The sequence below is a fragment of the Trematosphaeria pertusa genome, assembly GCF_010094035.1.
Source record: "Trematosphaeria pertusa strain CBS 122368 unplaced genomic scaffold BU26scaffold_15, whole genome shotgun sequence".
Classification (NCBI taxonomy): domain Eukaryota; kingdom Fungi; phylum Ascomycota; class Dothideomycetes; order Pleosporales; family Trematosphaeriaceae; genus Trematosphaeria; species Trematosphaeria pertusa.
The window spans coordinates 1,066,308-1,093,149 of NW_022987226.1; the positions used below are offsets into that span (position 1 = coordinate 1,066,308).

A 26,842-nucleotide genomic window follows, 5' to 3' on the forward strand; every position below is an offset into this window, starting at 1 on the left:
CCTCTTCATCGCCCTCGGACTTTATCGGATCAGCTTTTGAGGGACTCCAACCGGAAAGATGGCGGACGAGGAAAACGGAGACCAGCCAAGCCTAGACCTAGCACAGATCCTCCAGACACTGGCAAATCTTCCAAGGACGCAAAGTGCGGCCCCGGGCAGTCAACAACAACAACATCCATATCTGAGTCAGGACCAAGGCCAAACGGAGCTTCCTGCGTCGCACCACCCCGCGCAGACCGGCATACCATTCGGACATGAGCAATACCTGGATCCGAGGCTGAGCGGTAGACCCGCTCCCCAGAATCGCCAGCCTCCAGCAATACAAGACCGGGCTTCGACTCCCACTGTCGACCCCGCCACGATTACGGAATGGAAGCAGGGCCTTCGGTGCGTCACCAAGACTGCCACCCAGAACCCTAGCTTCGTCGCTACGGTCCAGAAATTGATGAAGGACCAAGAGCGGAATGTCAAGGACTGGGAAGCTGGACGTCAGCGCCTGCTCGACGACCAAGAGGCCAAGCGGGAGAATGAGCAGATGCACAGAGCATTATCTCTTCCGGGGCTTCTCGACAACACAACGCCACTCCGGACGCCAGAGCGTGAAATGGAGGAGCTGGGTGAATACGATCAGAAGGTGTACCGGGCTTCCCGACGGATGGTCGAGTCGCAGTCTGCGCAGTTAAAGAGCTTGGGCGTACCATTCTTCGGCGTTGAGGAGGGAACGATCGCAAAGGAGGAACTCCTCGAACTGCAGCGGAAGATGCTGAATCACTTGACGGAGATGTATGGAGATTGAACTGGTATTGCCCATCCTGGAGTACTTCAGACACTTTTCCACTAGTCAACCTAACGGTCATGTTGGAGTTTGTAAAGATCAGCCTGAAGTGCTTCAGATCCCTTTCCACTTCTCAACCCAGTTGTCACGTTGGAGTTTGTGAAACTCAGCCTGGAGTACTTCACACCCCTTTCCACTAGTCAACCTAGCCGTCGTATTGGGATTTGTAAAACTCAGCCTGGAGTGCTTCAGCATCCTTTCCGCAGGCCATGGTTGGATCAGCAATGGTTGCACGATCACGCAGTGAAGGCCGGTCACGTCGTGCCAAGACCGCGCTAGCAACGGGCTCATTTACTCGACGGCCCACCGCTGCTCGAAAGCTTTACCAAAACATCACACTCTCTACTGCTCCCTTGGCCACCACACTCTCTACACACCTACTCTCAGTAAGTACCTGATCTGTTTCTGCTGCTGTCTGCCACTGTCTGCCGCTGCCATCTGCTATCTTTTGGGTCGGGTTTGGGATGTCTTGCTGCTGGGAGGTTTGGGCTGGGTGCTGGGCTTGGAGGGGAGGTGGAGGGTGACGGGAGGAGGGAGCTGGAGGAGGGGTGTCTTCTGCTGCTGACCGTGCTTTAGCTCTCCTTCATCACCATGGCTCTCAAGCGCATGGTCGCTCTCTTCCTCGCCCTTGGTAAGTCTCAGCCTGAATTCCTTGAGCACATTTTGCTAATCTGATCGAATTTGAAGCGGCTTTCGCCGCGGGCGAAGACTGCGCTCCGCTGCCTAGCCTCTGCACCGGAGAGGCGACGATGGCTGGTCAAGTCACGGTCTTGACCTACCTTTGCCCGGACAAGACGATCCACGTCACGGTCACCAAAACCGTCACGGTCACTCCGACTGTGATCGAGACCGGTGCTGGTTCTTCCCCGTAAACAACTTTCCCTTCATTTTCTCACTTCATGCACTAACAAAGCCAAACCAGCCCAACCGAGCAACCCGCCACGACCACGCTCGTCTCTCCTTCTACCGTCATCATCACCAAGACCGTGCATCAGGCACCTCCGTCCTCCACTGGGCCTCCGCCCTCGCCTACTCCCTCCGGGAGCGCCTCAGAGCACAGCACGAGCTCACAGGTTGCCACGACCACGACGCACGTCACCTCCACGATTCAGGTCACCAAGACTATCACCCGCGAGCTGTCTGACTTCCCCACGCTCAGCCTCACCGCGCCTGTCAACGGGACGACCAGCGGAGTCTTCTACACGCCTCCCACGTGGCACAATTCGTCGTACGCTGCGACGGGCGTCCCCACGGACGATCCCACCGGCGCATATCACGTCCCTGCTCGCGTTCGCGCTGAGAAAGGAGATGAGGTTGTCAAGGTCTATTCTACCGTCTACACTGAGCTAGACAAGAAAGAGGAGGCGACGGGCAAGGGAGGTGCTGGGCGCGTTGAGATGTCGCTCATGGCATTGGTGCTCAGCTTCATGGTCGCTGCATGGTTCCTCTAGGTCGGTGAAGCACGACAGCTTCTTGGCTTTCCGGGATGGTTGCACATATCAGGCTACCATTAGCCCACTCATGTATTTATGTTTATGGCGTTTGGGATCGGGAACTTGAATGACGGCGAGACACTGCCTGCTACATTTAGCTAGGCGAATCTCCGAGGTCTCGGTAAGAGATTGGATAGCCACGTCCATAATGAACACACGGCTGCGGAAGTTCCACGCGGACTACTCTCTGAGGCTCTTGACTCTCTATTGTTGAAGTGATTCTACACCCATTGCTCCCCGCAAGTGATATTACTTCTTCTGCTCCTCCTGCAGCCTACTCAGCCGGTCATGCTCCTCAATATCGATCGCCTCCCACGGATAGCAGATCCACACATCGCCCACGGTCTGCGCCGCAAGATACCTGCCGTCGGCAATCACCTGCGGCAGGCCGCCCTTCTTCTTCTTGTCCTTGTTGTGCAGCACGAAGATGTTAAACGTCGTCTTCTCGTCCATCCTGCCCGCGTGCTTCTGCGCCTCCAGCACGTCCTTTTCCAGCTCGCGGACGGCGTATTCGAGAGTGGTCCTGGTGTCGTCCACCTCATCGACAATGAGCACGTTCTTGCCGATGAGGTTGGCCATTTCGAGCGAGGACAGATCGAGCCATTGGGTGCGGGTTACGCGCGTGCCAGGCGCCTCGACGGGGTCGGTGCCGAGGGATTCGTAGAGCGAGAGGCCGATGGCTTGGATGGGGATGTTGGGGTGGTTGGGCTTCTTGAGGAAGGAGCTATACGCTACGCTGTCAGCCCTGCGGCTCCTCCAAGCGACCACTCCAGGAGGACTCGAGGCAATTGGGTAGCCCTGGAGGTACGCACCGTAGAATCCGCGCCGGCACATACCCGCCACCCCCAATAGCCACCATCAGCTGCGGATTGAACTCATTCAGGATCTGCTCCGCCGAGTTCTGGCACAGCTTGTGCACCTATTTGCGCCCCGCATTAGCTCCCTCTGGCTCTCTCCTTGCACCCCAGTATAACGTTGCGTGGATAAAGTGAGCAGGGCACCAGGGTAAAAGCAAGCAAGCAAACTACACGGAACGGAACAGACACGCCGCAGCGCTGCAGATGTATAGCAGACAGCCCTGCGTCTTATGCGCGCGCAAAGCATAAATGCTCATGCCGCATGCGCCATTCCTTTCTGTTTCGTAGTACGGAGCAGGTACGGTAGTGGGAAGGAATATAGGTACTTGCAGCGGTACAGGCAGTTACCGGCGCACGCGTTTCAGAAAGAGCAGGAAAGGCGCCGAATCTTGATGCAAATGCACGTACCTGGTTATATGTGACGTAGATCTTCTCAACCATGATGGCGGGCGTTTCCTGGGGGTTGGCCTTCTGCAGGGCGTTCCAGAGGGGGTGCAAGGCGCGGTGGAAGCTCTCGAAAATTTCTTGACGGGTTGAGAGTCAACGAAGATCTTCGGAGGTGGCCGCGAGAGTGGATATGCATGGAATGGTCGGAGCCCCGCGCTAGAGGCGATTGGGCTAGCTGCGGGGAATTTTGCAGTGTGACGGGCAGGGCGCAGATGGAGGCACGTGCTATTCACCGATTGCAGGCTTGCAGGGACCCCTTTTGGGGGGACAGAAGAAGTCACATCGAAGTAGCATTATGTGGCTGTTCTACTATCCGGCACTGCTGCAATGCGAGTGACCGATGACATTTACATTGCAGATGCAAGAGTAAAGTTACTCTTGCTGACAATCATATATAGTCCTGCAGTACCGGCGTCCCCGAGACCAGGGCCATGCGGCCCGAAGCTGACAGCATCCATCCATCCCCATCCTGCCTCTATACCACTCCTCATATCTCTCATCTTGAGCGTCACTATCTCTAAAGTCCACCAAGGACCGGAAGCAAGGCCGGCTTACGGTCTGCTCTCAATTCCTGTTTTGCTCTGCTTCGAAGGAGACGACTTTGATTGAACACGGCACCTCAAAACCCTGATCGACTACGACGGCGTACTTATCGTTGACAAGCAGCCTTAAGTACCTATTCCCGTACCCTGCCGGACGCTGGGAATTGTTAGATCCCCTTTCCCGTAGTATCGGCTTGAATCTGAACCCTTCGCTGCGATGTGTTAAGAAAAATCTTCTCACATTTGTTGAGGTCTCTCAACTTACCTGGTTCCTAGATGAGCCAGAAGGACCGTCTCTGGCGTATCGGTCTGCGAGGTCCCGATTGGCAGCGTGCCTATATCAGGAAGGACTTGGTAAAATGAGTCTTCCCACCACGAAGTTCTTGCCTTAACCCATGGACCAGGGTTCGACACCGGGCAATTCGGGCTCACAAATGTGTGCAGATGTTCATTGAACTGGAGGAATATCAGGCAATCACCAAGCTCACGGGGACGGCGAGCTGCTGCTTCAAGAGAGAAACCCCCGCGTCTGTCCACCGGCCGAAAACCGACGAGGTCTATGCCTGGAAATCCTGGAAGTTGTAGTCGGCCGTTTTGAATCGGCTGGCCATCGAACGTGAAGCGAGTATAATGAATTGAGCATCGGACATCAGAAGCATCATGCAGGCAGGCTCCGCGCGCGCATTTGTCGCTCGTCATCACGACGAACGTCTGTGACTGCGGGTCTGGGAGGATCTTCATCTGCCTGAACATGCAGCTGTAAAAGTCGCGGCACGCGTTAGCAAATGTCTTGGATTTAGTACAAAAGGGAGCTAACATCCCCACACGTCTATGTTCTCACTCCTCGAAAGCCTTCAGGGGTGGCTTTCCCAAGCCAGGACCGAGCTACGAAGGTATGTGTGGAGTCCAAAAAAGGAAACGGACAGGTACTACTTACTCGTTAACGCGATGCACGAAAGGTGACTGCTGATAATCGATCTGTAAAGACTTCCCCCGTTGGAGATCGAAATCCCATATATAGATTCTCGCAGCATCTTTTCCAAGACCTCCACATACTACCGTCCGTCCACGGCAGGTGAGAATTTCGAACATGCCGTTAGTGAGCTTGAACTTCTTCTTCTGTCCACCGGATAGATCCGACACGTAGCATGCATTCAACATTGTGGCGTAAGCAACGAGCTGATCAGATAAGGCGACAGCGATGATACGCTCCCGGGCGTCACCTTGGGTTCGCCAGGATTTTCGTGTGCGCAGGTTGTAGGCTAGCAATGTGCGGACGCTCGATTGGCCGACTAAAAGGTCTCCAACCAATGTGATATCACCCGCAGACGAGGCTGTATCCTCGCCTGGAATGGTATAGACGTCGACGAAGTTTCCGGTACGGAATCGGTGTATATTCTGTGCTTTCCGCGTACAAAGCTCGTAGTCTCCTTCGAAGGTCCCATCGCACCAGGCCTTCAAGCTCGGCTTCAAGATATCCGGGCTCCGAAGGAGACTGTTCCAGCGCTTGGAGACCTACGGCGTATTTAGCGTAATCATAGCAGAGTAGAACACTTGACTACTGCAGGTCAGCACCCGCCGGATCAGTTCTGCATCAGAGCGACCGAGAGTTGCCGAGCCTGAAGGCACTCGGCGCCGCTTACGGGCCCACGAATGTTGGGTCGTGGTGGTGACGTGCAGAGTATCAACAGCATGGTGCGGGAGTCCTCACTATTTGAAGGCGGTATGGAGTTGTGGTATCCAGATATGAAAACACCAGAGCTACGAGCTCTGTCGGCAGGGCGCCGATCATATCGAACTGGAAGGTCCTGGCGTTGACGATGGTCTGCAGAGCGCGCCATTCGTACGGGGTCAGCTCCTCGGTGACAATTGCTTCGAGAGCTTCCATGCGGGAGTGTCTTGGTAGTCCCCGGAATGTCTGAATCATGGCGGCCGTGTCCATCATTGAGCCCTCGTAGACAACCTCGGAACGCTCCTTGACAGTCTTCAGGCTTGCCTATGCACTCCAGTAGCGGTTCCGAGCTGATTGCTAGAGCCTTCTGTCGCTTGGATCAGCGGCCGATTGCCGGGAATGACGGGCTAGGGTCGCTGCGACCAGGCGGCGCAACTGTAACAGGCGACCTTGACGATGGTGGTGGTGGAGGTGGGGAGACGTGACTCGTGCCGAAGCTGGACCCGAACAGGAACGCGTCCGTGCGTGGTGGCATCCAAGCGACCGCGAGATCTTCGGTCCCGCACTCCAGCAGTGGTGACGGCGGGCAAGCCGATCGCTAGCAGCGAGGCAGGTCAAGCGTCGCACAGCGCGAACGCCCCTCGTGGCGGCTAGCGTTTGAGCCTGCTGTGTGCGCATGCACGCATCTGATCGGACCTGCCGACTCGGTCGCGGGAGAGTACTGCTCGAGCCTCGAGGAGCTTCTGGTGCAGGCATAGTGCCAGACGCTCCGCCGTTCGTGGTAGGCGGAGTCGCTCCTCCATCTCACGAGCGCCCAGCGGCGCCAATAATAGCAATAATAGCACGCATTATATGTCGCTGCGCATATCTTCACAGAGACTGCACTGCAGCGCGACACTCACGCTGGAGGCTATAGCAGAAATACAGCGGCCAGGTATAGCGCCCGCCAGCGGCGGTTTCATCAGCGAGGAGGAGGCCTGGGTCGCCTGTGCGCGCGATGGATGATGGACAGGGGGGCTTTTCGGCAGAGCATCGCCCAGCGGCGGGCGGCATGGGCAAATCCGCGGCCAGTCTCTCTGGGAATATTTGGCGACGGGCGTGGAGACGCGGGCCTACAACGGCAGTCAGGCCGCTCCCAAGCACCGCTGGCGAGAGAGCCGGAATCGAGACCCCGTCGCCCTGCGCCTTTAAGTCTTGAACCTCCAGATCCCCAGCCGTCGCCTGCGTCTGACCGTCCTCGTGCGTCCCGCGCAAAGGCCTCTGGATGCTCTGTTGCTCGCCCCCAGGACTGACCACTGCCCGCGATCTCCCCGTAGCCAGGCCTTGTGCATTATTGCGCAAGACCACGGGGAACGCTGCTGGTTTTGCGCGCTTCCAAGCTTCCTCCACCCCGGCCCGTGCCTGGGCCCTCCAGGGAGCATTTGCGACACTCGCATCGCCGCGGTCCGCTGCCATCCCAAACCTAACCTCCTCCTTTCGCCAAGCTTCCACGCACCACCTCCTGCTGCTCTGATCGCGCATCTGCAGCGAAGGCCACTCCAGACGCTGGAAGCCTGCAACCGCGCACACCCTGCCGCCCGTCATTTGTTGCAGGACAGTGGACAGCTCCTTCCGCGCGGTAGCTCCTGGCGTTCACGGCACCTCCCCAATCCGACAAAGACCAGCTGTGGCCTCTGCGTGCACCTTCTGGAACGCCCGCGCGTCCGCCCCTAAAGATCCCACGCCCTCCCTACGACGGCCCGCCAGTCACACCGTCCCGCTCCCGCAACGCACTTTGCACACACACACACACTATCTCTCGTCGAATGCTCCCCCGAGCCAGCGCCGCCCCGCCCGATCGCTTGCGCCTCGTGCTATGGTACACCCAGCACCTGCATTGGGACCGCCGTATTGAGTATCGGGATTGAGCGCACAGCACTCTGCTCGCAGCCAGCAATTGGGGACTGCGCGGGAGTGCTGCATTGATATATCAGGAGCCCGCCCTACGAGCCGAATCTCGACGCCAGCTTCCCCCTGGGAGCCCCCTCTAACACCGAGAGCTGCTCTGCGCACCGTCGAGCGCAGCCATGGCCTCTGTCGCCGAAGCTCGTCGGAGCCCCTTCTCAGCCGATCCGCACCACCAGGGACTGCACAAGTCCATTCCCATCCTGCCGTCCTCCGCGAGCTCGTCGAACCTGACGCCGCCGCGAGACCCCATGGACATCACGCCTTCGACGCTCCCCACCATGGGCCCGCCTGTGCTGAGCAGCCCGGTGGGGGAGCGCAATGGAATAGCCCAGGAGCCGCCTACAATCGGGGAACCGGAGAAGACTACAAACGGAAATGGCAGTTCTACGCCGGTAGGGGCTGCCGCGGCCGCACAGCAGCCAAAGGTCGTCCAGACTGCCTTTATTCACAAGCTATACAAGTGCGTCTGCCCTATTGCTGCGCGGCTGGATGCGACCGCTAACGCGACTACAGCATGCTTGAAGACCAAAGCATTCAGCACCTCATTTCATGGTCCAGCAGCAACGAGAGCTTTGTCATGTCACCTTCAAGCGAGTTTTCCAAAGTCCTGTCGTACGTGCATCTGGAGCTTTGACCTCTTTTAATATATCTAACCGGGTCTGTAGATCGTACTTCAAGCACACTAACATTTCCTCATTCGTCCGCCAGTTAAACATGTACGGCTTCCACAAAGGTAGGCATTCAGCGAGACGATACACATCCACGCGCAGGCCGTGCTGAAACGTAGCGCAGTGAGCGATGTTTTCCACACCGGGTCTCCTGACTCGCCACTGTGGGAATTCAAACACGGCAACGGCAGCTTCAAGCGCGGGGACCTGGTGGGACTGCGGGAGATCAAGCGACGGGCCTCGCGGCACGCGCTCATCCACCGCGATTCCTTCTCGACGCCCAAAGTCCTCTCCGGCCCGCCGGCCGGAGCACCTGTCGAGCCGATGCCTGATCCGGTCGAATCACGACTAAACGTCCTAGAACATAGCCTGTACGACATGCACGCGCGCATGCAGCGCTCGGAGGACAGCTGCGCCTATCTCAATCAGAAGAACATGCTCCTGATGGAGGGCATGATGCGATGCCACCAGGTTCGTCGATGTGTCGGGACTCGATCGACATCAGCTAATGTACGGGTAGTGGAACCATGACCTCGCAAATTATATTATGACCTTAATGCCAGACCCGGAAAGTCAGATCCACAAGGATGGTTAGTGCATTTTGCCTATACTCTATTCGCACTACCTACTTACCATCCGCCTAGTTTGCTTGATGCAGCGCGACATTGCCCGCCAAACGGAAATGCTGCGTGCTCTTGAAGCTCCAGAAGAGCCCCTCTCGGCACGCCAACCCTTCTTCATGCAGGTCGACAACGGCAACCAACCCCCTCTTTCCCCGCGACAGATGCCCCAGGATAATTTTCCTGAATCCCGCCGAGGGTCGTTAGCCGGTCTGCCTCCGCGCCAAGCCCCATTTAAGCCTCCGGTCCCGGCCCATATTGCGATTTCTCCGCGTCGATACGGCTCAATAGGTACGGGTAATTACTCGCCATCTTCAGCCAGGACCCCAGCGAGCCACCAGCCACCCCCACCTCCTCCACCGTCTATCCAGCATCCGGGTGGGACTCTGGGGAGCAATTTAGGGAGCAGCTCATCCCCGCCTTATAATCTGTATAGGCGGCATACCTCGGCAGATATACGCACGCACGGTTGGCAGCCACAGCCGCCCTCGCACTCACCGTATACATCCGGCCAGAATTCATCCCAATGGCCCTCGTCGCCCCATCGGCCGCCTATCGGAGGTGGCGACCAGCAGCTCCGGGATGCTTTGGAGTCGTACCAGCTGCCCCGCGGTCCTCGCCAACAGTCGTCTCGTCAAGGAACTCCACCTTTGACAAGCGATACTACTCCGTCCACACTAAGCGCGGACAGCAGCTGGTCGCTCCCAGGAGCTCGCTACCCCTTCAAGGGCATCGACACCCCCGGTCCGCCTACGCGTCGCTCTAGCATGGCCTCCAATGTACATTCCTTGCTCAACCCCGCCGACACGCAAGAGCGAGCGGACGAAGATGATCCGGACGAGGCCCGCAAGCGAAAGCGGATGCAGTGACGAACCGCCAACTGAACTCGACTGATCTCGCCAGCATATTTTAATCATGTACTAGTACGTGCTGATACCATGGAGGCAGCGCTCTGATTCGACCTGCGCGTCTCCCGTCACGACCATATCTACGTTTTGCTATTTCGGATTATCCTTGGTCATGCGGACTTGCTTTTTATTGTTTACTTCGCTTATTCTGTTTCTCCTTTCTATGTCGCAAAAATCTTCCTCCACTAATTTCTCATCTCCATTCGTACCAAAAAGGCTTTCGTCACCTATCACATGAACGCGAAGAGGCATACGCGCGGTGTCACGCGCATCTGTGGGAGGTATCTTTTCATATATCCCCGCTTTTTGGATACCTCCAAGCGCACAGTGGCTGTTAGCCAGTACTCGCTCATCCTTCTCCTGTCGTTCGGGGTTTACCCCTCTCATCTTACGAAATGTTGATGTCCGTCCCGTCATATTGGCTATTGTTAATCTGGTTGCGCGATATCTATCTACTAGCGGCGGCGTACGCACTCTCTTTGGCGCTGTCTGGACTTTGGTCTCCTTAATGAGGTGTTGTTTAGGAAGGGAAGAGGGATGTACCCCTCTACGAGAAGAGGCATTGCTTAGGAGTTCCGCTCCCTCAGTCTATCTAGCTCGCTGTCAAAATGGAGGGATAGCTCACATCCTCCGCGTATACCCGTCGTTCTTGGGTTCTTCCATCCAGGCGTCATCGCCTATGGTGAACCGTCTTCAAGGTGTAAAGTGGCGCATCCACCCTAGTAGCAACGCGTGTCACTCGCTTTGATGAAGTATCAGAAGCCCTGCCGAGCACGCTGACTCGGAATTCGGCTTGTCCGCGCGCGTACAGTCTGAGAGCAAGTGTGAGATCTGTCATCCTCCTCAAGGATCGGCCGTAAGTCGGTAAATTTTCCGTTCCGTGATGCTGGACATGGAACGTCAGCACACCGTTTGCGATCCCTCTGGGGGCGTGACTCGCAAGAGCTGGGGCTGCTGGATCGGTAGGGATCATGAATCGGCGCGAAGACGTTACGGAAAGGCCTAGATGTGAGCCACATGCGAGACATCACCACTCTCCGCGAGCCGGGGCTCGGCGTCACAACCTCACCTTACCTCTGTAGCAGACATCGCGTGCACAAGCTCGCAGCAAACAAAAAAAGCACACAAGCATAGCGGCGACCAAATTGTCTCATTACACCGCTAACCTTTCTCCGCCGCCAATCTCCCAACATCCAAGCGGTCTCGATCAATCTGTCCCGCTTCGAGACCTCCGTTTCGCTCCGCAGGAACTACTAGGGAAGTCCCATCCAGCAACGAGTGCTTCTCAACCAGCGCAGAACCAATAATGCTCCGGAAATGAAGGTCCCTATCCCTTTCCTTTCCTACTGCTTACAACAACACTGTGCGCAACTCCACCAGCTAGCAAATAACAAAGGAAACGCAGTTTGCTGAGTCATGTACTCTCCCGCAAGCGGGAGGGGGCGGAAGTAAGGAAAGTGCAGTCATCTTCGTGCAGGAAATGGGGTGGAGCGGGAGAGAGAATATCGGGGGTAAGCAAATGCAACGCCACGGGGGTTAACAGGGAGTGGAAATGATGATGCAACTTGCAGGCCGTGATTCAGACAGAACGCCGAGGAAAGCACCGGAGGGGAGTCAATCCGATCCATGTTTTTTTCTGGGTTTTTGTGGGTGAAGCGCGAGAGAGCGAGTTGCGTGGGTAGCGTGTCGCTGGAATTGGCAATTTGAGCGCGCGAGAAGGAGATGCCGTGGGTGATTTGCGTGTTCGGCTTGACGAGTACGGGCCTTTGTGGAACCTTTAGATGGATTTCGGGGTGCGGGCGTTGCTACGAGATCAATGTTAGTGCTGATGAAGGGGGGAGCGTGGACGGGAGGAAGGAGAGCGCCCCGAGAGCTCACCTCGCATCCACGATATCATCGACATGATTACACATGGCCACGAACAGGTCAAAGAACAATTTCCCCCCAATCTCCATTTCCATCTGCATGGTTCCACTACGCTTGAACGTTTTGCGGCTGCGGATAATCAGCGCGAGGTAATGAGCGCGCAGCCTGCTATCACTGTCCGGCGTGTTCTCGTAGGCATAGCGGGCGCTGCGCAGGATGGTGCCGACCTCGATCCCGCTCTGCAGGCCCTGCTTGCGCAGGGAGAGCCTTTTGAGCTCTTCGAGGCCGTACCGGTCGGCGGCGCAGTACACGGCCGTGTCGCGGAGAAGAATGTCGCCGACGCCGGAGTGGAAGAAGGTTGGCTCGACGGCGGCTACGCGGTCGCCATTTTTGGACGGGTCCGGGCTCGACACTGCGCCCTCGAGCATCCAGGTTTGCCGGCGCTTGTCGTGCACAAGGCGCGGGTAGTAGTCGCCCTTGTACAGGTACTCGAGGATGCAGGAGAAGATCTCGGGCTCCTCCGTCGGCAGGTCGATGCGGCGATTGGTGGACTCGAAGAACTGGCCCCGTAGTGCTTCGGCGAAGAACGGGGAGTGGCAGAGGACGTCTTCGTGTGCGGCGAACAGGCGCTGGTCGGGGCCAACGACTATGGTCACGATGGCGGACGTGAGGCTGGGCGAGTAGTCGCCCTCGCTGCCCATCATCGGACTGTCCATGCGCACAGACTCCATCTTCTCGAGTATCGACTGCTTGTGCTTGGACGATGACGTCTCGCGAAACGATCTCTTCGGCTGTTTGGTTATCTTGCCCGAGCGGTCCTTTGAGCTGGCAAAGGAGCGTTTTCCGAACATGTTGGCGGACAGCGAAGCGCGAGATCGTGAAAGCGAGCGACGGAGCGAGCGACGAAGTGTCTGGTAAAGAGTGGACAGGTTAGTGCGACGCAGCTTGGATGCGGGAGAGCTCCGGAAGCCCTCAGATGTTCTGTTCGCGACTTTGCGGGAAAAAGTGCGGCGAGAAATCCGAAGGGCTTTGTGTGTTATCTAATCTTGGGGAAGAGAAGATAGCACACAGCGGGTTGTCTGGCTCTGGGGTCTTGTCGTGAGGCGTGGCGTGCGAGCGGTGGGGGAGGCCGGCCTTTTATACAGCGCCCTGCCAAGTCACGTCCCCTGCAGCCTGATAGCGTCTGTGCGAGGGCAGTGCATGCATCTCGTGCTGTTCTATTCGTCAATTGCGCGCGTGCGCTGTGCTACTGGATAGAGCCGTGGTGCCAGGCAGCAAGGCCGCGTTGTTTTGCTCGTCTTGATTCGGTGGAGGACGGGAGAGATGGAGGACGTTCCCAGTCCTGCCATGCAGGGTTGCTGTATCTTTGGCTGCATCTGCGCCAAGCGACAACGCACTGGGGCTGACGTCGTTCAGCCTCATTGAGATAGACGAATGGAAGATCATTGAAACGAAACACAGGCGGAAAGACGGAAGACAGCACGCTCTGAGGGAGAATGAAGCCGACGAAAGCATACCGTTCCAGGCGCGCCTCATGCCGCGTCCTGTTCCACGACATGCGTCCCGCAGCGGATGTGTGACCGGAAGTGCGGGCGGCCTCTATCGTGACTCACCAGGGCTGGACTGGCCATGTTGGAAGCTGGGTACGCCTTTTCTTGCTAAGCAGCCCTAGACCAAAAGCGACAGATGGTGATGAGGCTGGTCGGGTGTCTGGGGAACGGATAGCGCTGAGCGGGCGCATCGTGGAATGGTTTCGTGGTCTACGGAGTAGTTGCCTCGCCGATATGCCATCTCTTGAAATGCATATTGGGCGTTCTGACCGAGCGAGCGCGCAATTCGGAGAGGGGATGAATATGACTAGGAAAGATTGAGGAATTTCTCGGCGCCTGAGGATGGTAATGATCATGTCGTCGGGCTCAAGGCCGGTCTTGACGCTCTTTGCGGGTACAGCGCCGATGTCGATTCTCCTCGCGCATTGTGTATACAAGAAAGAAGGAGGTCGACGGATCCCGAGGATGTATAAAGAGATTCTAGAGATGGCTAATCGGCTCCGGTTCGAATTTCCATGTTCCGTCGGAGCGCGTGATTGGATGGTCAGGAAGACCTTGCCGACCATGGTACTCTTGCTTTCTGTGACGTCGTTATCGGAATCTGCAATGGAACGGCTTACAGATTTGACGTATGTGAAGGCGCTGGAGTCGCTGGACTGGTCTGACAATATCCAGGCTCCAAGGGAAAGTGTTGTAACGGCAGGCGCCAGGCGCCAACTCGCACATGGACGGGAAGCTTGACTCTTCGTCATCAACTTCCCCGCCAGCCCACTTCACTTTTACTTCTGCAACAACTTCGCGACCACCACCCGAAACCCGGTGAATCCGCTCGCCTCCCTCGCTGCAGTCCTCCCTCTCGCGCCCGTGAAGCAGCGGCGACTCTATTTCTAAAGTGCGCCCGCCTCGGAGCGCCTCCAACCTCATCCAGGCAACACTTGCTCAGACTTCCTCTGCCAGGACTAAACAACCGCCACAATGAGTACAGGAGCCAAGAAGCGCATCATGAGGGCAAGCCCCCCGTATGACAACGCGAGTGCAGTGGATTAACATCTGTCTAGGAGTACGGGGAGTGCATGGCGGATACGCCTCCGGGCATGAAAATCATCTTCAACGAGCAGAACATGACCAAGTGGGAAGTCCTACTAGACGGCCCGGACCAGTCGGTCTATGCCGTATGTCTCAGCCCTCTCGATCGCCTTCACTAGTTTTCGTGCGTGCTAATTGATGCATAGGGTGGCCACTTCAAGCTCGAGATTGCCTTCCCTAACGAGTACCCGTTCAAGCCGCCCGTCGTCAGCTTCAAGACCAAGATATACCACCCCAATGTTAGCAACGACGACAAGGGATCGATGTGCCTTGGCCTCCTGCGTCCTGACGAATGGAAGCCGCCAAACAAGGTTGTTTCGGTCCTCCGCCTCATCCAGACCCTCATGATCGAGCCCAACCCCGACGACGCCATCGAGCCCTCCATCGCGAACGAGTTCAAGGAGAACCGCAAGGAGTTCGACAAGAACGCGAAGGACTGGGTCAAGCGGTATGCAAAGTAAGAGATAGACAGTTATAGGGGTGAATAGTAGGGGTCTTAAGAGGTGGCATCATGCATGGCCGATATGCATTCTGGGCGTTCAGGCGATAATTGCATCGGAATGGTCTATCACACGGTGACAAACGCCATGGCTAGAGCAGGAAGTGCTCGAGGCCTCGGATGAATTGAAGACGCGGCATGTCCGTAGCTGAGCTGCGGTCTCGTACCTTTGTATGGTATGTAGAGCGGCCCGAGAAATAGGATCACACATTGCTTCGGACTTCCAAACCGAGAGATTGGTTGTGGGCACCGAAGACGTCGTCATAAGCACTGAATTTTCACTCTGGATCGCGCGATAAAATAAGGCAGTCGAGGATGCTTGCTTCGGAAGCGAAGGTCTTATTGTGAGATACAGTTGCTTTTCCCACTTCAGTTAACGCAGCACCGTTGGCGACCAGAGAAGTGTTCGCGGGGAGAGCCTCCCGAGCGCCTGAACCTTCCGGATTCCTTCGCAAGCCAGCTTCCCCAGCCCTACCTGCGCGACTTGCCCGGAGTCCGCGGCAGCTCGTGTGCGCAGTCGGACAAATTTAACGAGTCAGCTTCTAGCGGTGGTTTTTCCTGTGTCGCCCGAGGTGAGGTAAGAAGCAAGTGCAGCCCCTGAAACGTCCCCTTTCATGCGGAACGTGCAACGCGAACGACGGCGCAGCTGCAATAATGTGGCAGAAGAGCTGTCAACAATGGCGATGGAGACACCTGCGTCTGAGGAATGTGGAGTGCCGCGGTGAGGCTCAGGGTGGAAATGATGCAGACGTGCTAGCGGCTAATCACCCGCCAGTCTTGGCGCGTTGGACGCGATGTTTACGAGGAACGGCCTCGTGGTAGCGTGGGTGCGCGGATGCGAACAATCAAGAATTACGGGCCCGGTGCTTGTCAAATCGCCGCGCCTTGAATCAATTGAGCGATTGGACCCGTCCAGCAGTGCAGCAATTGGCTCTCCGTCCCGTGGCCGGCGCCTTTTCGGGGACGGATCCCGTTTGAGCTCGGGCCGCGACGTTTAATAGACATCGTGCAACGTCTCAACCAACTTCCTCTGCCACCTTGACCTCCTCCTGCGACAGCCCAGCGCCCGTCCAGCTGCCTACGCTCTTTTCCTATACCTCTTTGCAGTCATTCCTTTGGGCATTGTTCCTTTCAGCTCCCGCGGGGCGTCGCCATTGCCGCCGTGCTTTTGTACACAAGGCCGGACTCGAATCCTTTCACAGCATTGCCCGATCTTCGCACACCCGCAGCTGAGAGGAGCAGCTCTCACGCCTCACGACCCATAGCCTCGCCCCCCTCGCCCTCACACAACTCCGTCAGCCCCCCGACATGTCAATGGCAAGCATAGGCGCCTCCGAGACATCCTCTTCCCCGGTCGAATGAAGCATTCCTCCGCGTCTACGCCCTATACATTCTGAACCGCCCGGTTGATAATGGACGAGCCCGCTCCGCGTGCGGGCACCCCTAGTGCATCCCTCGACGGCGAGACCAGTTCGACCTCTGAGTCAACCGCATCGTTGAAGCCGCAATATCTTCCATACCGGCCCCATAACAGCGAGTTCACGCCGCCCGCGTCCCCGCAACCGCTAAATCCATATGCCCTCCCTGCGGCGAGAAAGGGCTTTGGATCCGGGAGGTCAAGATACCCGGCAAACCTGCAGATGGACTCCACGCCTGCCCCTGCGTACGAGCGCCCAACGTACAGCCCGTCACCGTCCTCGAGCCCGCCTCTCCCTCCCCTGCCCTCTCCGAAATACGTCTCACGACAGCGAGCTCCCTCCCTCCTTCGCCATGCTGCCGCACCTTCTCCGCTGAACGAGGGATATCCGCGGGCGGAGCAACCCACAATATCCCCCACACTCCCTCAGCCAATGGTGCGACAGGGTAGCGGTACAAGCTCCGCGAGCGACCCGCGATCAGTATTCAATCCCCTGGCAAGCAATCCAGTCAATCAAGCAGGTCCGTCATGGGAATCGACGACAGAAGATCCGTCAGCTGCCGTGGCACAGCACAGAATGCGTGGAATGACCAGCTCGTCACAATCCGGCTTTCGCCCTTACCCGCCATTAAGAGCCGCAACATCTATACCTGACTATGGGCCGTTCAGGAGCAGTGACCATGCTAATTTGTCAGGAGCGTACAGGCCAAATCGGGGCGGTCCGAATTGGTCCCATAACGATCACTATCCTCATCGACAATTCCGCGGCGAGGAAGCCCGGGCCAGTTTTCGATCCGGATGGACTAACGCATCATCGAGCTTTATGGAGGCGAGCGGCACGGAACGAAGCAGCATGGCTACAGGTCGAAGCTCGATCAGCGACCATCGAGCAAGCACCTATTCGCGAGACCTCTCCGAGGACCCGGACATGTCGAGCGAGACCCTTCCGACTACCGTAACGCCCGACGACGAAGACGTGATGAGTACTGTGGAGGATGTGATCGATGCTTATTGCTATGATGAGGAGGAGCGAGAGCAGGAACTCAGGGAGAGCAACCGTGGGATGCTTGACTATTCCCATGACGCATTGGGCCTCGAAAACCCAGACCATTCATCCACTCATTCGGTTGAGGCGGGATCCCGAAGCTCCCAATATTCTCCTGAGCTCCCAGCACGGGCAGCTGATCAGATAGCGCCGCTTCCCAAGGACAACGACGCCGTTCGACGGAGCGCTGACACCTTGGGCAATCGTTTGTCTGGGCCGGTCAACCCTGGCATCAAGGTATCAAACATGGGCGACGTGAGCCCACTTAGTGCGACCCATTTCGATGATCAGCAGAACGGTCATATTAGTTATCTTCCACCTCTCCAACTCAGTCCTCTGAAGGTCGACTACGATCCAACACAGCTCAGCCTGGAACATCCGTCAGTTCAGCCACACGATAATGCCTGGCAACGGTCTAGCGAGGAGATACCCAGACCCGGCTCCATGGCTGCCCGCACATCAGTAGTTGGCCCTCTCACGCCCGCCAAACGCATGAGCAGACCCCCACTACGGCCTCAACTCTCAAGGAAGCACAGTGGTGATTGTGAAAAGATGCAAGAGATCTATAGAGAGCTGAAGAGCCTACCGCGGTTGCCGAAGAAGAAGTCGCGCATGTCTCGCCAGGATTGGGATGAGATCCATGCTTACTCGCAGCGACACTCCAGAGGGCCCAGCGTCTCAAGTAGGACTACAGACGACGCTAAGAAAGCTGAAGTCTCTTCTCCCCCGTCGCCACCCAAGAGGTCGGACCCACTCCCGGAGGTTGACGAAGATGAAGCCTTCCCACGCCGTGCGTCGACGAGTATCTTTGACCGCCGAAGTACGCTGTTCGAGCTTGGAAAGTTCCAGCCATCGCCACCGGCCAAGTCAAAAACCACCGAGTTCAGCAACAAAGCCGTCATAACCAACAAACAGCGGATGGGGCTGAGGACTGTGGTAACTGCCGTGGAGCGGGATCGCTACGGCTTCAAGAAGGTCACCGACAAGATCAGCCTGCAAGAGTACGACGCGTGGTTTGCCAAATACGATGAGTACGTCTCACGGCGGCGAAACAAATGGATCGCCCTCATGGGAAAGCAAGGCCTTCCGACCATTAACCCGTCGCAATTCCCGGAGCCGTGCGATAAGGTGAAGCGATACGCCCGGAAAGGCTATCCACCCGAGTGGCGGGGTGCTATGTGGTGGTTCTATTCTGGCGGTCAATACAAGATACGCCAGGCCGACATGGCCGGTCTTTACCCTTCATTAAGGACACGAGTGAACCAAGGCGAACTCAACAGGGATGATCGTGAAGCCATTGAGCGAGATCTGGACAGGACATTCCCAGACAACATACACTTCCGCCCTGACTCCACGCCCGACAACCCCGATGAAAAGGCGGCCCAGGAGCCGTCCCTCATCACGGACCTTCGAGAGGTTCTTTCTTGCTTTGCTCTGAACAACCCCAGTATTGGATACTGTCAATCCTTGAACTTCATTGCCGGTCTTCTTCTCCTCTTCCTCAAGCAGGACACGGAGCGAGCCTTCGTCTTACTTACGATCATCACTCAACACCACCTTCCCGGCGCCCACGCTAGAAGCCTGGCAAACACCGAGGTGAACGTCTTGATGATGTTAATCCGCGATTACCTTCCAAAGGTTTGGGCTTCGATCAACGATACCGATCTCGTCAACAGCGGGCCTGGCTCTCACGCTCACCCCGACTCCAAGTTCCAGCGCCAGCCCACGGTTGCCCTGTCATGCACCTCCTGGTTCATGAGTCTCTTCGTCGGTGTCCTACCGATTGAGACCGTTCTCCGCGTCTGGGACGCATTCCTCTATGAAGGACCTCGCGCATTGTATCGCTACGCGCTCGCCATTTTTAAGCTCGGTGAAGGGGAAATTCGCAAGTACCGGCCCGGAGACGGTGAGCTCTTCATGGCAGTGCAGAACCTACCGCGCCGGTGCCTGGACCCAAACGTCCTCCACGACATCGCCTTTGTCAAGAAGGGCTTCGGGTCGCTGACCCAGAACGTCATCGACCAGAAGCGGCTCTTCTGGCGAGAGCAGAATGAGCGGGCGAAGAGGAGCGCTAGTCAAAAGTCAAAGAACGGGTTGTTGGCCGTCGAGTCGGATATGGCAGAGCCAAACGAGCCACACAAGAGAGGCTTAGGGGGCCTCAAGAGGAAGGCCTCGAAGCGCTTACTGAGGAAGAAGACGGCTTCATAGACCTATGTGGAGTATATGGTCCGCATAAAAGCAGGTTCGATTTCGTCTTTGTTTCTTTGTATAATACTTGGATATACCCCTTGTAGCTGTCGGGGTGAGGATGGATGGTTATACCCTCCTTGCTGGATAATGATATACGATTTACGATCTCTGCAGGATGTTTATGCCTTGAGTCTATGTGCTCTTGCCTATGCTGTCGTTCTATCAACGCCATATCCCCCATATGCGGACTACATCAAATTCCGACCTCAAACTTTCCCTCGACCAAGCTCCAAAACTCCTTGATGACCTCTCTCTGCCCTTCGCCCCCGCGCACAGCCATATACCGCCTCTCGTCAATCCTCGGCTCCCAGTTTCCCGGATTCGCATCCACCATCATACCGCCCGCCTCTTTCAAAATACACCACCCTGCGCAAACATCCCACGCCCAACATCCAGCCTCCCAATAAATATCCAGACTCCCACTCGCCACTGCGCACAGATTCAGAGCCGCGGACCCTAAGCTCCTCAGTCCATGCACCATGCCGCCTCCGTCTTCTTTCGTGGCCGCTAACTTCGCAAACGTCTTGGATTTGACGGCGAAGTCGTTGCCTGACCGGTCGCTGCCCCATTCTACGGCTACGAGGCAGGAGTTGAGCGTTTCGAGGGGGGTGGGTGGAGAGAGAGGAAGCTTTTCGGATTGGTTGAGATATGCGCCTTGGCCGCGGATGGCGGAGTACAGCGTGGAGGTGAAGGGGTTGTAGACGATGCCTATTGTGGGGGTGAGGTTGAGCGAGAGGCCGAGGGAGATGGAGACGTATGCTGCAGGTGTAGGTTAGGGAATTAGCGAGTGCTCTCGATATGTGACCAGGCATCACGAGTATATAGTCCTACGTACAGTGTCGGTGCACGAAGTTTGTGGTGCCGTCTATAGGGTCCAGGATGAAAGTGGGGGCTTCGTTGAGCTTGTCGCCGGGCTTGTACGTCTCTTCGCCCATGAAGGCGAAGGTTGGGTACTTCTCGTGGAGGGAGGTGGATATGAGCTTTTCGACGGCTTGGTCGGTTTCGGTTACGAGGTCGACGGCTGGAGGGGGCGGGTTAGTAAAGACGGTTTTCAAGTCAATTGGAAGGCAGAATGGTTTTCACGGACAATTCTTCTTGTTTCCGACGCCCTGTGTCGACGGCGTCGCGGAGACGATCCGCTCTCCTGCCTTGCGGGCAATTTCGATCATGAAATCATGGATCTCGTGGAGATTGAGGTCTGTCATGTTGATTTAGTTGACCGCGGAATCAGGGGTCGGATTATGCGGGCAATGAAGCTGGATTAAGAACAAATCGTAGAGTTCAAAGATCTTGAAGACAGACGTCAGGCTATGTTGGATACCCCTCGGTGGGGCATTAACCCTAGAACTTTATATGCACTAACCTATCGATAACATTCTCGGTTGCGCCCTGCACCAACTCCGTCCTGTCCCCTGGGAAATGCCGTCATCTAAGTGGCTGACGCTAACATGTACCTCTCTGCTCAACACCTCGGCTCCAACGCCGTCACGATTCACTTTCACGATAAGATGAGCACACCCGCCGGCGCCAATGGCTCATCCCCCTCCACCCGCAGGAAAATGGGCGACGCTGCCATCGCCCACCTCTCGCAAACGCCCTGGTGCGCCGCCCTGATCGATTCCCCCGAGTGGACGCCTACCCGCACCGCATCCCGTGTACCGAAGCCTACGACCGAGGACTCGTTTTTTGCGGAGACGCTGGGCACGAGCAGGACTATACGGTCATGCTTGACCCTGAGGCCGGTGAAGGAGGAGGAAGACGGGGATATGGTGTTCAAGGAGGTTCGGACGATTATGGAGCTAGGCGATGGGCTGAATGGATACCCGAGGATGGCGCATGGCGGGTTTGTGGCTACGATGTTGGATGAGGTTATGGGGGTGCTGCTTACACTGAATATCGAGGCCAAGAACCAACGGAGACTAGAAGTGGGACGGATGGGGCCGGACGAGGGGATGAACTGCTTTACTGCTTGTATGTTTCTTGAGATGTCGTTGGGTGCGGTGGCTAACGGAGCACAAGATCTCAATACTAGCTACAAGAAGCCGGTTCCCACGCCGGGTGTTGTGCTTTGCACAGCCAAGTTCGATCGAAGAGAGAGGAACAAGATCTACATCCGCACGACAATTGAAGACGGCCAGGGCACTGTGTACACAGTGGGAGAGGGGATGTTTATTGAGGTAAAGACGAAGATATGACATAAATGGCAGGGCCTTGAAGAACGCGCGGCGCTGGCCTTTGCATCGGTGTGATGGTGGGTATGCGCCCAAACCCCGGAGGACGACCGCTCGCATTTGCCCGTCGACCTCGACTTCCAGAGACGCTCGATATCTGCCTGCCGTGCGAGCCACTTGATTCTATCGACATCGTGGTGCCGTGTCCGCCTTCCAAGCCGCTCATTGACGTTCTTGTGCGTTGGTAGATCAGTTCTCTGCCAGTGCTGTACCATGCACGCGTCGCGTGCTGCGTTCGGCCTAACACCTTCCCGAGTCTTGGAGGCTTGAATGCGATGGAGAGTCAACTAGTTTGTTGGCACGGGTAGGAATGGTATGACCAGATGACCCAGGGAATCCGACGTCCATCTTCTCGTCACACCCCCGCGACGGTAAACTTCCTCAAAGGCGCACATTATCCGACACGAGCGCCTCGCGATGCCACGCATTACGTACCGGTGAACACAAAAACTCCAGAGCACAAGCTGCGTCTGTTCATGTTCATATTTAGTCTCTAATTTGAGCACGCGCTAACGGACTGAACGTGCGCTAACGTGATTGGTGGCTATACCAAAGCAGAAGGTCGACTCTGAAGCAGCCGACTGGCCAAAGCAACGTTTGTTTAATTTCTATCGCGTCGGCCTTTAATCTATCTCGTCAAATCCTCCCGTCGCGTTTCCTGGCCAGAATTCCCTTCTCACGGCTGCACGCCTAGTCGTTTGGTATTGAGATATGCACCATGCATATGATACGATCTCTCCTGACCTGCAAAACCGTTTTTCGTTTGTTCACACATTTTCTTCTCTCTGGAATGGTGGAAAAGAGCATCTCTCTAGATGAATTGCCGCCTGGTATTTGTCGAAATTTCCCAACGGAGGCCCTCCGGACACGCGCCCAGACTCAGGACAGCGTCTAATTTGCATCCATGTCCTCTCTCGCCCGTCGGCGCAAACAGCCTCATCTAGCAACCCCCAAGGACAGTCCAAGGCTGTCGGTTCCTCCGATCGACTGTCCCGCGGAGTACGCACGAGACCTGTCGCGTTTTCGTGACTGCCGCGGAAGGGGCTCTTTGACAACTGCATGTAACTCTGTATGCGAGCACGCGCGCAGGAGCATTCTAGAACAGGCAAGTCAAATAGGGCAGAACGGAGCATGACGCAGTGCGACAAGAGAGATCTGATCACTCTCTAGTAAGCCGCTAACTACCCCGCAAAACCAACAGCCACGCGCGATGGCAGTGAACACAGAGTGTGAACGGATGGGGTTGAGCGGCTATGACCGCGGCGCTATTTCCTGGAGCCGGCCTGGATGTCTTAGGATAGTGGTGTTCACATGTCTCTGGTTGATTGGTCTAAGTCTCCTACGTCTGACTGGGATAGAGTGTCCGCCGCCCCGGTGACCCTCGGCTGAATTAGGGTTAGTCCCGCACCTCTCCCTGGATGTCTCCTGGATCTTGTCTTCTTTTCATTTCGAAGGTACCGTCGAGTACAACTTCGTACCACTACCCAATCCCCGGCATTGGATGCAGGCCCTGCATAGTTCCAGTCGCTTAGCCGGAGGTGCGCAGAAATTAAACTAAAGTCTCTAGCCATGCAACGTTTGCAATCAGTCAGTCGGACCATACACCGACTTGGAATTCACTGCGGCATGACCGCCCTTTCAAGAGCGCTGGGGCGGGCTGGCCTGTCACCAGAGATGCCTCCCGTGCCCTCGCCGTTCATCTAGATGACCGCTGGCCAAGGATTGGTCCCGCGTTTCCTACCTTCATCCTTGCCTACTAACCGTGAAGGCGCTACCATACGTGAGGGCAAGGTGAACAGTGCCCTTGTTTTATAAAGACCTTAATATTTCCTACAATTCCTACCTCTGTTTCTTTTCCTCGTACTCGCTCCTTTACACTCTCCTTTTTATCAACTACCATTTTGTACAAATCTACTTTCTATTGTACATACACTTCGACTATGCGTCTCCTCTCCCTTGTCTCCTGCCTGCTGGCAGTAGGCGGACGGGCAGCGGTCCTACGTAAGTAACTCCCCTCCAGTATATACACGTTTCTGGTCCTAATCTTCGTCCTCGACAGGCTCTCCGCTCGAAAAAGGCCCGGCCACCACTTCTGAGAACGCTGCCACAGCCCAGAATGAGATCCGGGCAGCCGCAGCTGGCTCGTACTGGCTGGCGGACATCCCGAAGCAGGGCATCGCCGCCTTTAATGCGAATCCCGCGGGGTACAAAGTCTTCCGCAACGTCAAGGACTACGGAGCAAAAGGTGAGGCTTGATAACAAGTTGAGAATCCATTTCGCTAACATGTAACAGGCGACGGCGTGACCGACGATTCTGATGCCATCAACCAAGCTATCAGCGACGGGAACCGCTGCGGTCCGTGGGTCTGCCAGTCCTCTACCGACACCCCGGCTGTCGTGTACTTCCCTTCTGGTACCTACATCATCGGCAAGCCTATTGTCATGTACTACATGACGCAGATGATTGGAAACCCGAATGGTCGACCCGTGCTCAAAGCTGCGCCCACACTCCAAGCCCTCGCCCTTATTGACGCTAGCCCGTACAGCAACCAAAATGGCGCACCCGGCTGGACCTCTACCAACATCTTCGCACGGCAGATTCGAAACTTTGAGATCGATCTGACACCTATTCCTCCAACATCGGGCGCCCAAGGTATTCACTGGCCCGCGTCGCAAGCAACTACGATCCAGAATGTCAAGATTCGGATGAACCAGGCTTCCAACTCAGTCCACGCTGGCATCTTCGTTGAGAATGGTGAGTGCATCTCCCAGGCATTTCATTGAGTTGGGCTGCGGTGTTTCATGTTTATTACAGCAACCGCTCGCCTCGAGCTTCGTGTATCCGGAATCATTGCACACATTGAGCCTGTATCACAGAATACACGCTAACCAAATTAGGTTCTGGCGGCCACATGGTAGATCTCGAGATTGAGGGAGGTCTTTATGGCATGAATATCGGCAATCAACAGTTTACCATGCGAAACATCAAGATCTCGAATGCCGTCATTGGCATCTCGCAGATATGGAACTGGGGCTGGCTCTACAAGGGCCTTGACATCTCGAAATGCGGCATCGCTTTCTCGATGAATGGCACGGACCCGAATAAGAACAACGACCTGTTGGTCGGCTCCGTAGTCATCATTGACAGCAAAATCACCGACTGCCCGACGTTCGTGAACATGGTATGTTCTCCTTTCTACGTCAATGAATGCAAGCTAACGTAGGGACAGAACTGGGCGCAAAACACCAAGCCTATCGGTGCCGGGCAACTCATTCTCGAAAACATTGCCCTCAGCAACGTGCCTGTCGCTGTTGCAAAAGCCGGCGCCACAGTTCTGGCTGGCGGGAGCACCACGATTCAAGCCTGGGGCCAAGGCAACAAGTACACTCCAGATGGTCCTCAGAAGTTCCAAGGCCCGTTGACGCCTGCGAAGCGACCCGCTGGACTCGTGGACGGCAGCAACTTCTACGCCAAGTCCAAGCCTCAATACGAGAACCTTGCCGTCGGCGACTTCATCAGCGCTCGCAGCGCCGGCGCAAAGGGCGATGGTGTTACGGATGATACCACTGCCGTGCAGAACGCCATCAATCAAGCCGTCTCGCAGAACAAGGTCCTCTTCTTCGACCAGGGTGTATACAAGGTCACAAATACTATCTACGTCCCGCCCGGCGCTCGCATGACCGGAGAGACATACCCGGTTATCATGGCCAGCGGTTCCACTTGGGCGAGCAACACCAACCCGGTTCCGGTCGTTCAGATTGGCAAAGCGGGAGAGAGCGGCAGTGTCGAGTGGTCGGACATGATCGTCGCGACGCAAGGCGCCACGCCCGGTGCAGTGCTCATCGAATACAACCTGAAATCCGCGAAAGGCTCAGGCCTGTGGGACGTCCACACACGCATCGGTGGAGCCAAAGGCACTAACCTCCAAGTCGCCCAGTGCCCCACCATGACCACCAAGACCGAGTGCATGGCTGCGTACCTGAACGTTCATATCACCAAGTCCGCGAGCGGCGCTTACATGGAGAACAACTGGTTCTGGACGGCCGACCACGACCTCGACGACCCGAACAGCACCCGCGTCTCCGTCTTCACCGGCCGCGGTCTCCTCGTCGAGGGCTCAACCACCTGGCTCTACGCCTCGGGCGTCGAGCACCACGCGCTCTACCAGTACCAGTTCGCCAACGCGCAAGACGTCTTTGCCGGCTTCATCCAGACCGAGACTCCCTACTGGCAACCGTCGCCCGACGCCAAGTCGCAGCCCTACCCGCTCTCGCAAGCCCTCAACGACCCAGACTACGCATCCGCATGCCCCGCCGGCCAAACCTGCGACGCGTACGGCCTGCGCATTCTCAACTCCCAGAACATCCTCATCTACGGAGGAGGCCTGTACTCGTTCTTCAAGAACTACGACGTCTCGTGCAGCGACCCGAATGCGGCGAACGGGCAGCGGGACTGCCAGAACCAAATCTTCAGCATCGAGGGCTCGAGCAGCGGCATTCTTGCCTACGCCCTCAGCCAGGTCGGCGCGCTGCAGATGCTGACCATTGATCGCCAGGACAAGGCGAAGTGGAGCGACAATCTGAGCGTCTACTCGAACACTATTGGACTTATCAGCTACAATGTTTGAAGGAAGTCGATTGGAAGTCGACTGCCTAACGGGTTAGAGCACTGACTCTGGGTAGAGTCGTGGCTTGTTGGGTTATTTATTTCTATCACGTGTATATATTTTAGGTGCGGTTTAAGGTGAGCGTGGTATGGATACCCTCGTTCTACAAGCATTTTCATCTCTCGTTGAGTTACTTAGGACTGCCGCCTTGGGATGAGGTGGCATGGTTGTGGCATAGGCACACACGCATGGGTTAGAAAAACTGGACGCAATAAAGGATTCTTTGGACAGTTCACGGTTCC

General features: G+C 56.4%; 11 protein-coding genes across 11 annotated transcripts; 6 read left to right on the plus strand and 5 right to left on the minus strand.

Moving 5' to 3' along the window:
• Window positions 1–58: 58 nt before the first annotated feature.
• On the plus strand, window positions 59–2,779 carry BU26DRAFT_554380 (uncharacterized protein; the record flags this gene model as incomplete). The annotated part of the gene is made up of 5 exons (XM_033832261.1): window positions 59–783; window positions 1,020–1,221; window positions 1,412–1,466; window positions 1,523–1,703; window positions 1,758–2,779. The coding sequence occupies 5 exons, from the start codon at window positions 59–61 to the stop codon at window positions 2,284–2,286; spliced, it is 1,692 nt and encodes a 563-aa protein (XP_033679415.1). The 3' UTR covers window positions 2,287–2,779.
• BU26DRAFT_491953 (hypoxanthine guanine phosphoribosyltransferase) lies at window positions 2,251–3,682 on the minus strand. Its single transcript, XM_033826096.1, has 3 exons — window positions 3,594–3,682; window positions 3,141–3,247; window positions 2,251–3,052 (listed from the first exon to the last, which is right to left on the minus strand). The coding sequence occupies exons 1-3, from the start codon at window positions 3,624–3,626 to the stop codon at window positions 2,578–2,580; spliced, it is 615 nt and encodes a 204-aa protein (XP_033679416.1). The 5' UTR covers window positions 3,627–3,682; the 3' UTR covers window positions 2,251–2,577.
• Window positions 3,683–3,943: 261 nt separating this feature from the next.
• BU26DRAFT_608844 (uncharacterized protein) lies at window positions 3,944–7,430 on the minus strand (the record flags this gene model as incomplete). Its single annotated transcript, XM_033835884.1, has 5 exons — window positions 3,944–4,386; window positions 4,440–4,931; window positions 5,112–5,689; window positions 5,886–6,170; window positions 6,963–7,430. The coding sequence occupies 5 exons, from the start codon at window positions 7,428–7,430 to the stop codon at window positions 4,197–4,199; spliced, it is 2,013 nt and encodes a 670-aa protein (XP_033679417.1). The 3' UTR covers window positions 3,944–4,196.
• Window positions 7,431–8,041: 611 nt separating this feature from the next.
• BU26DRAFT_435550 (HSF-type DNA-binding domain-containing protein) lies at window positions 8,042–9,950 on the plus strand (the record flags this gene model as incomplete). Its single annotated transcript, XM_033824139.1, has 6 exons — window positions 8,042–8,253; window positions 8,307–8,405; window positions 8,459–8,526; window positions 8,586–8,932; window positions 8,982–9,051; window positions 9,106–9,950. The coding sequence occupies 6 exons, from the start codon at window positions 8,042–8,044 to the stop codon at window positions 9,948–9,950; spliced, it is 1,641 nt and encodes a 546-aa protein (XP_033679418.1).
• Window positions 9,951–11,766: 1,816 nt separating this feature from the next.
• BU26DRAFT_569399 (uncharacterized protein) lies at window positions 11,767–12,706 on the minus strand (the record flags this gene model as incomplete). The annotated part of the gene is made up of 2 exons (XM_033833886.1): window positions 11,767–11,794; window positions 11,868–12,706. The coding sequence occupies 2 exons, from the start codon at window positions 12,704–12,706 to the stop codon at window positions 11,767–11,769; spliced, it is 867 nt and encodes a 288-aa protein (XP_033679419.1).
• Window positions 12,707–13,085: 379 nt separating this feature from the next.
• On the minus strand, window positions 13,086–14,458 carry BU26DRAFT_101077 (uncharacterized protein). The gene has a single exon (XM_033819295.1). The coding sequence runs from the start codon at window positions 14,155–14,157 to the stop codon at window positions 13,465–13,467; it is 693 nt and encodes a 230-aa protein (XP_033679420.1). The 5' UTR covers window positions 14,158–14,458; the 3' UTR covers window positions 13,086–13,464.
• Window positions 14,081–15,390, plus strand: BU26DRAFT_523069 (ubiquitin-conjugating enzyme E2-16 kDa). The gene is made up of 3 exons (XM_033829952.1): window positions 14,081–14,413; window positions 14,464–14,577; window positions 14,638–15,390. Exons 1-3 carry the CDS (start codon window positions 14,381–14,383, stop codon window positions 14,950–14,952), a joined length of 462 nt encoding a protein of 153 aa, XP_033679421.1. The 5' UTR covers window positions 14,081–14,380; the 3' UTR covers window positions 14,953–15,390.
• A 1,072-nt stretch (window positions 15,391–16,462) lies between these two features.
• Window positions 16,463–19,546, plus strand: BU26DRAFT_394333 (GTPase-activating protein GYP3; the record flags this gene model as incomplete). Its single annotated transcript, XM_033822733.1, has 1 exon — window positions 16,463–19,546. A coding segment is annotated over one exon (3,084 nt), but the record flags the coding sequence as incomplete, so codon positions are not given.
• A 196-nt stretch (window positions 19,547–19,742) lies between these two features.
• Window positions 19,743–21,019, minus strand: BU26DRAFT_491965 (inositol monophosphatase). Its single transcript, XM_033826097.1, has 3 exons — window positions 20,790–21,019; window positions 20,538–20,723; window positions 19,743–20,461 (listed from the first exon to the last, which is right to left on the minus strand). Exons 1-3 carry the CDS (start codon window positions 20,905–20,907, stop codon window positions 19,896–19,898), a joined length of 870 nt encoding a protein of 289 aa, XP_033679423.1. The 5' UTR covers window positions 20,908–21,019; the 3' UTR covers window positions 19,743–19,895.
• Window positions 21,020–21,261: 242 nt separating this feature from the next.
• Window positions 21,262–21,897, plus strand: BU26DRAFT_434962 (uncharacterized protein; the record flags this gene model as incomplete). Its single annotated transcript, XM_033824103.1, has 2 exons — window positions 21,262–21,673; window positions 21,722–21,897. The coding sequence occupies 2 exons, from the start codon at window positions 21,262–21,264 to the stop codon at window positions 21,895–21,897; spliced, it is 588 nt and encodes a 195-aa protein (XP_033679424.1).
• A 1,907-nt stretch (window positions 21,898–23,804) lies between these two features.
• BU26DRAFT_491971 (glycoside hydrolase family 55 protein) lies at window positions 23,805–26,826 on the plus strand. The gene is made up of 5 exons (XM_033826098.1): window positions 23,805–23,934; window positions 23,993–24,178; window positions 24,227–24,688; window positions 24,832–25,115; window positions 25,164–26,826. Exons 1-5 carry the CDS (start codon window positions 23,874–23,876, stop codon window positions 26,559–26,561), a joined length of 2,391 nt encoding a protein of 796 aa, XP_033679425.1. The 5' UTR covers window positions 23,805–23,873; the 3' UTR covers window positions 26,562–26,826.
• The last annotated feature ends 16 nt before the right edge of the window (window positions 26,827–26,842 follow it).

Bases quoted from the DNA above. Each gene is read 5' to 3' on its own strand.
- BU26DRAFT_491953 (XM_033826096.1), bottom strand. From the start codon at position 3,626: ATGGTTGAGAAGATCTACGTCACATATAACCAG. The intron at 3,248-3,593 runs GTACGTGCATTT...GGGCGCAAATAG, and splicing joins TCTACGTCACATATAACCAG to GTGCACAAGCTGTGCCAGAA. The intron at 3,053-3,140 runs GTGCGTACCTCC...CGTAGCGTATAG, and splicing joins GTGCCGGCGCGGATTCTACG to CTCCTTCCTCAAGAAGCCCA.
- BU26DRAFT_101077 (XM_033819295.1), bottom strand. From the start codon at position 14,157: ATGACGAAGAGTCAAGCTTCCCGTCCATGTGCGAGTTGGCGCCTGGCG.
- BU26DRAFT_523069 (XM_033829952.1), top strand. From the start codon at position 14,381: ATGAGTACAGGAGCCAAGAAGCGCATCATGAGG. The intron at 14,414-14,463 runs GCAAGCCCCCCG...ACATCTGTCTAG, and splicing joins CCAAGAAGCGCATCATGAGG to GAGTACGGGGAGTGCATGGC. The intron at 14,578-14,637 runs GTATGTCTCAGC...ATTGATGCATAG, and splicing joins CGGACCAGTCGGTCTATGCC to GGTGGCCACTTCAAGCTCGA.
- BU26DRAFT_491965 (XM_033826097.1), bottom strand. From the start codon at position 20,907: ATGACAGACCTCAATCTCCACGAGATCCATGATTTCATGATCGAAATT. The intron at 20,724-20,789 runs GTCCGTGAAAAC...CGCCCCCTCCAG, and splicing joins CGTCGGAAACAAGAAGAATT to CCGTCGACCTCGTAACCGAA. The intron at 20,462-20,537 runs GTACGTAGGACT...CTACACCTGCAG, and splicing joins AAACTTCGTGCACCGACACT to CATACGTCTCCATCTCCCTC.
- BU26DRAFT_491971 (XM_033826098.1), top strand. From the start codon at position 23,874: ATGCGTCTCCTCTCCCTTGTCTCCTGCCTGCTGGCAGTAGGCGGACGG. The intron at 23,935-23,992 runs GTAAGTAACTCC...CGTCCTCGACAG, and splicing joins CGGACGGGCAGCGGTCCTAC to GCTCTCCGCTCGAAAAAGGC. The intron at 24,689-24,831 runs GTGAGTGCATCT...TAACCAAATTAG, and splicing joins TGGCATCTTCGTTGAGAATG to GTTCTGGCGGCCACATGGTA.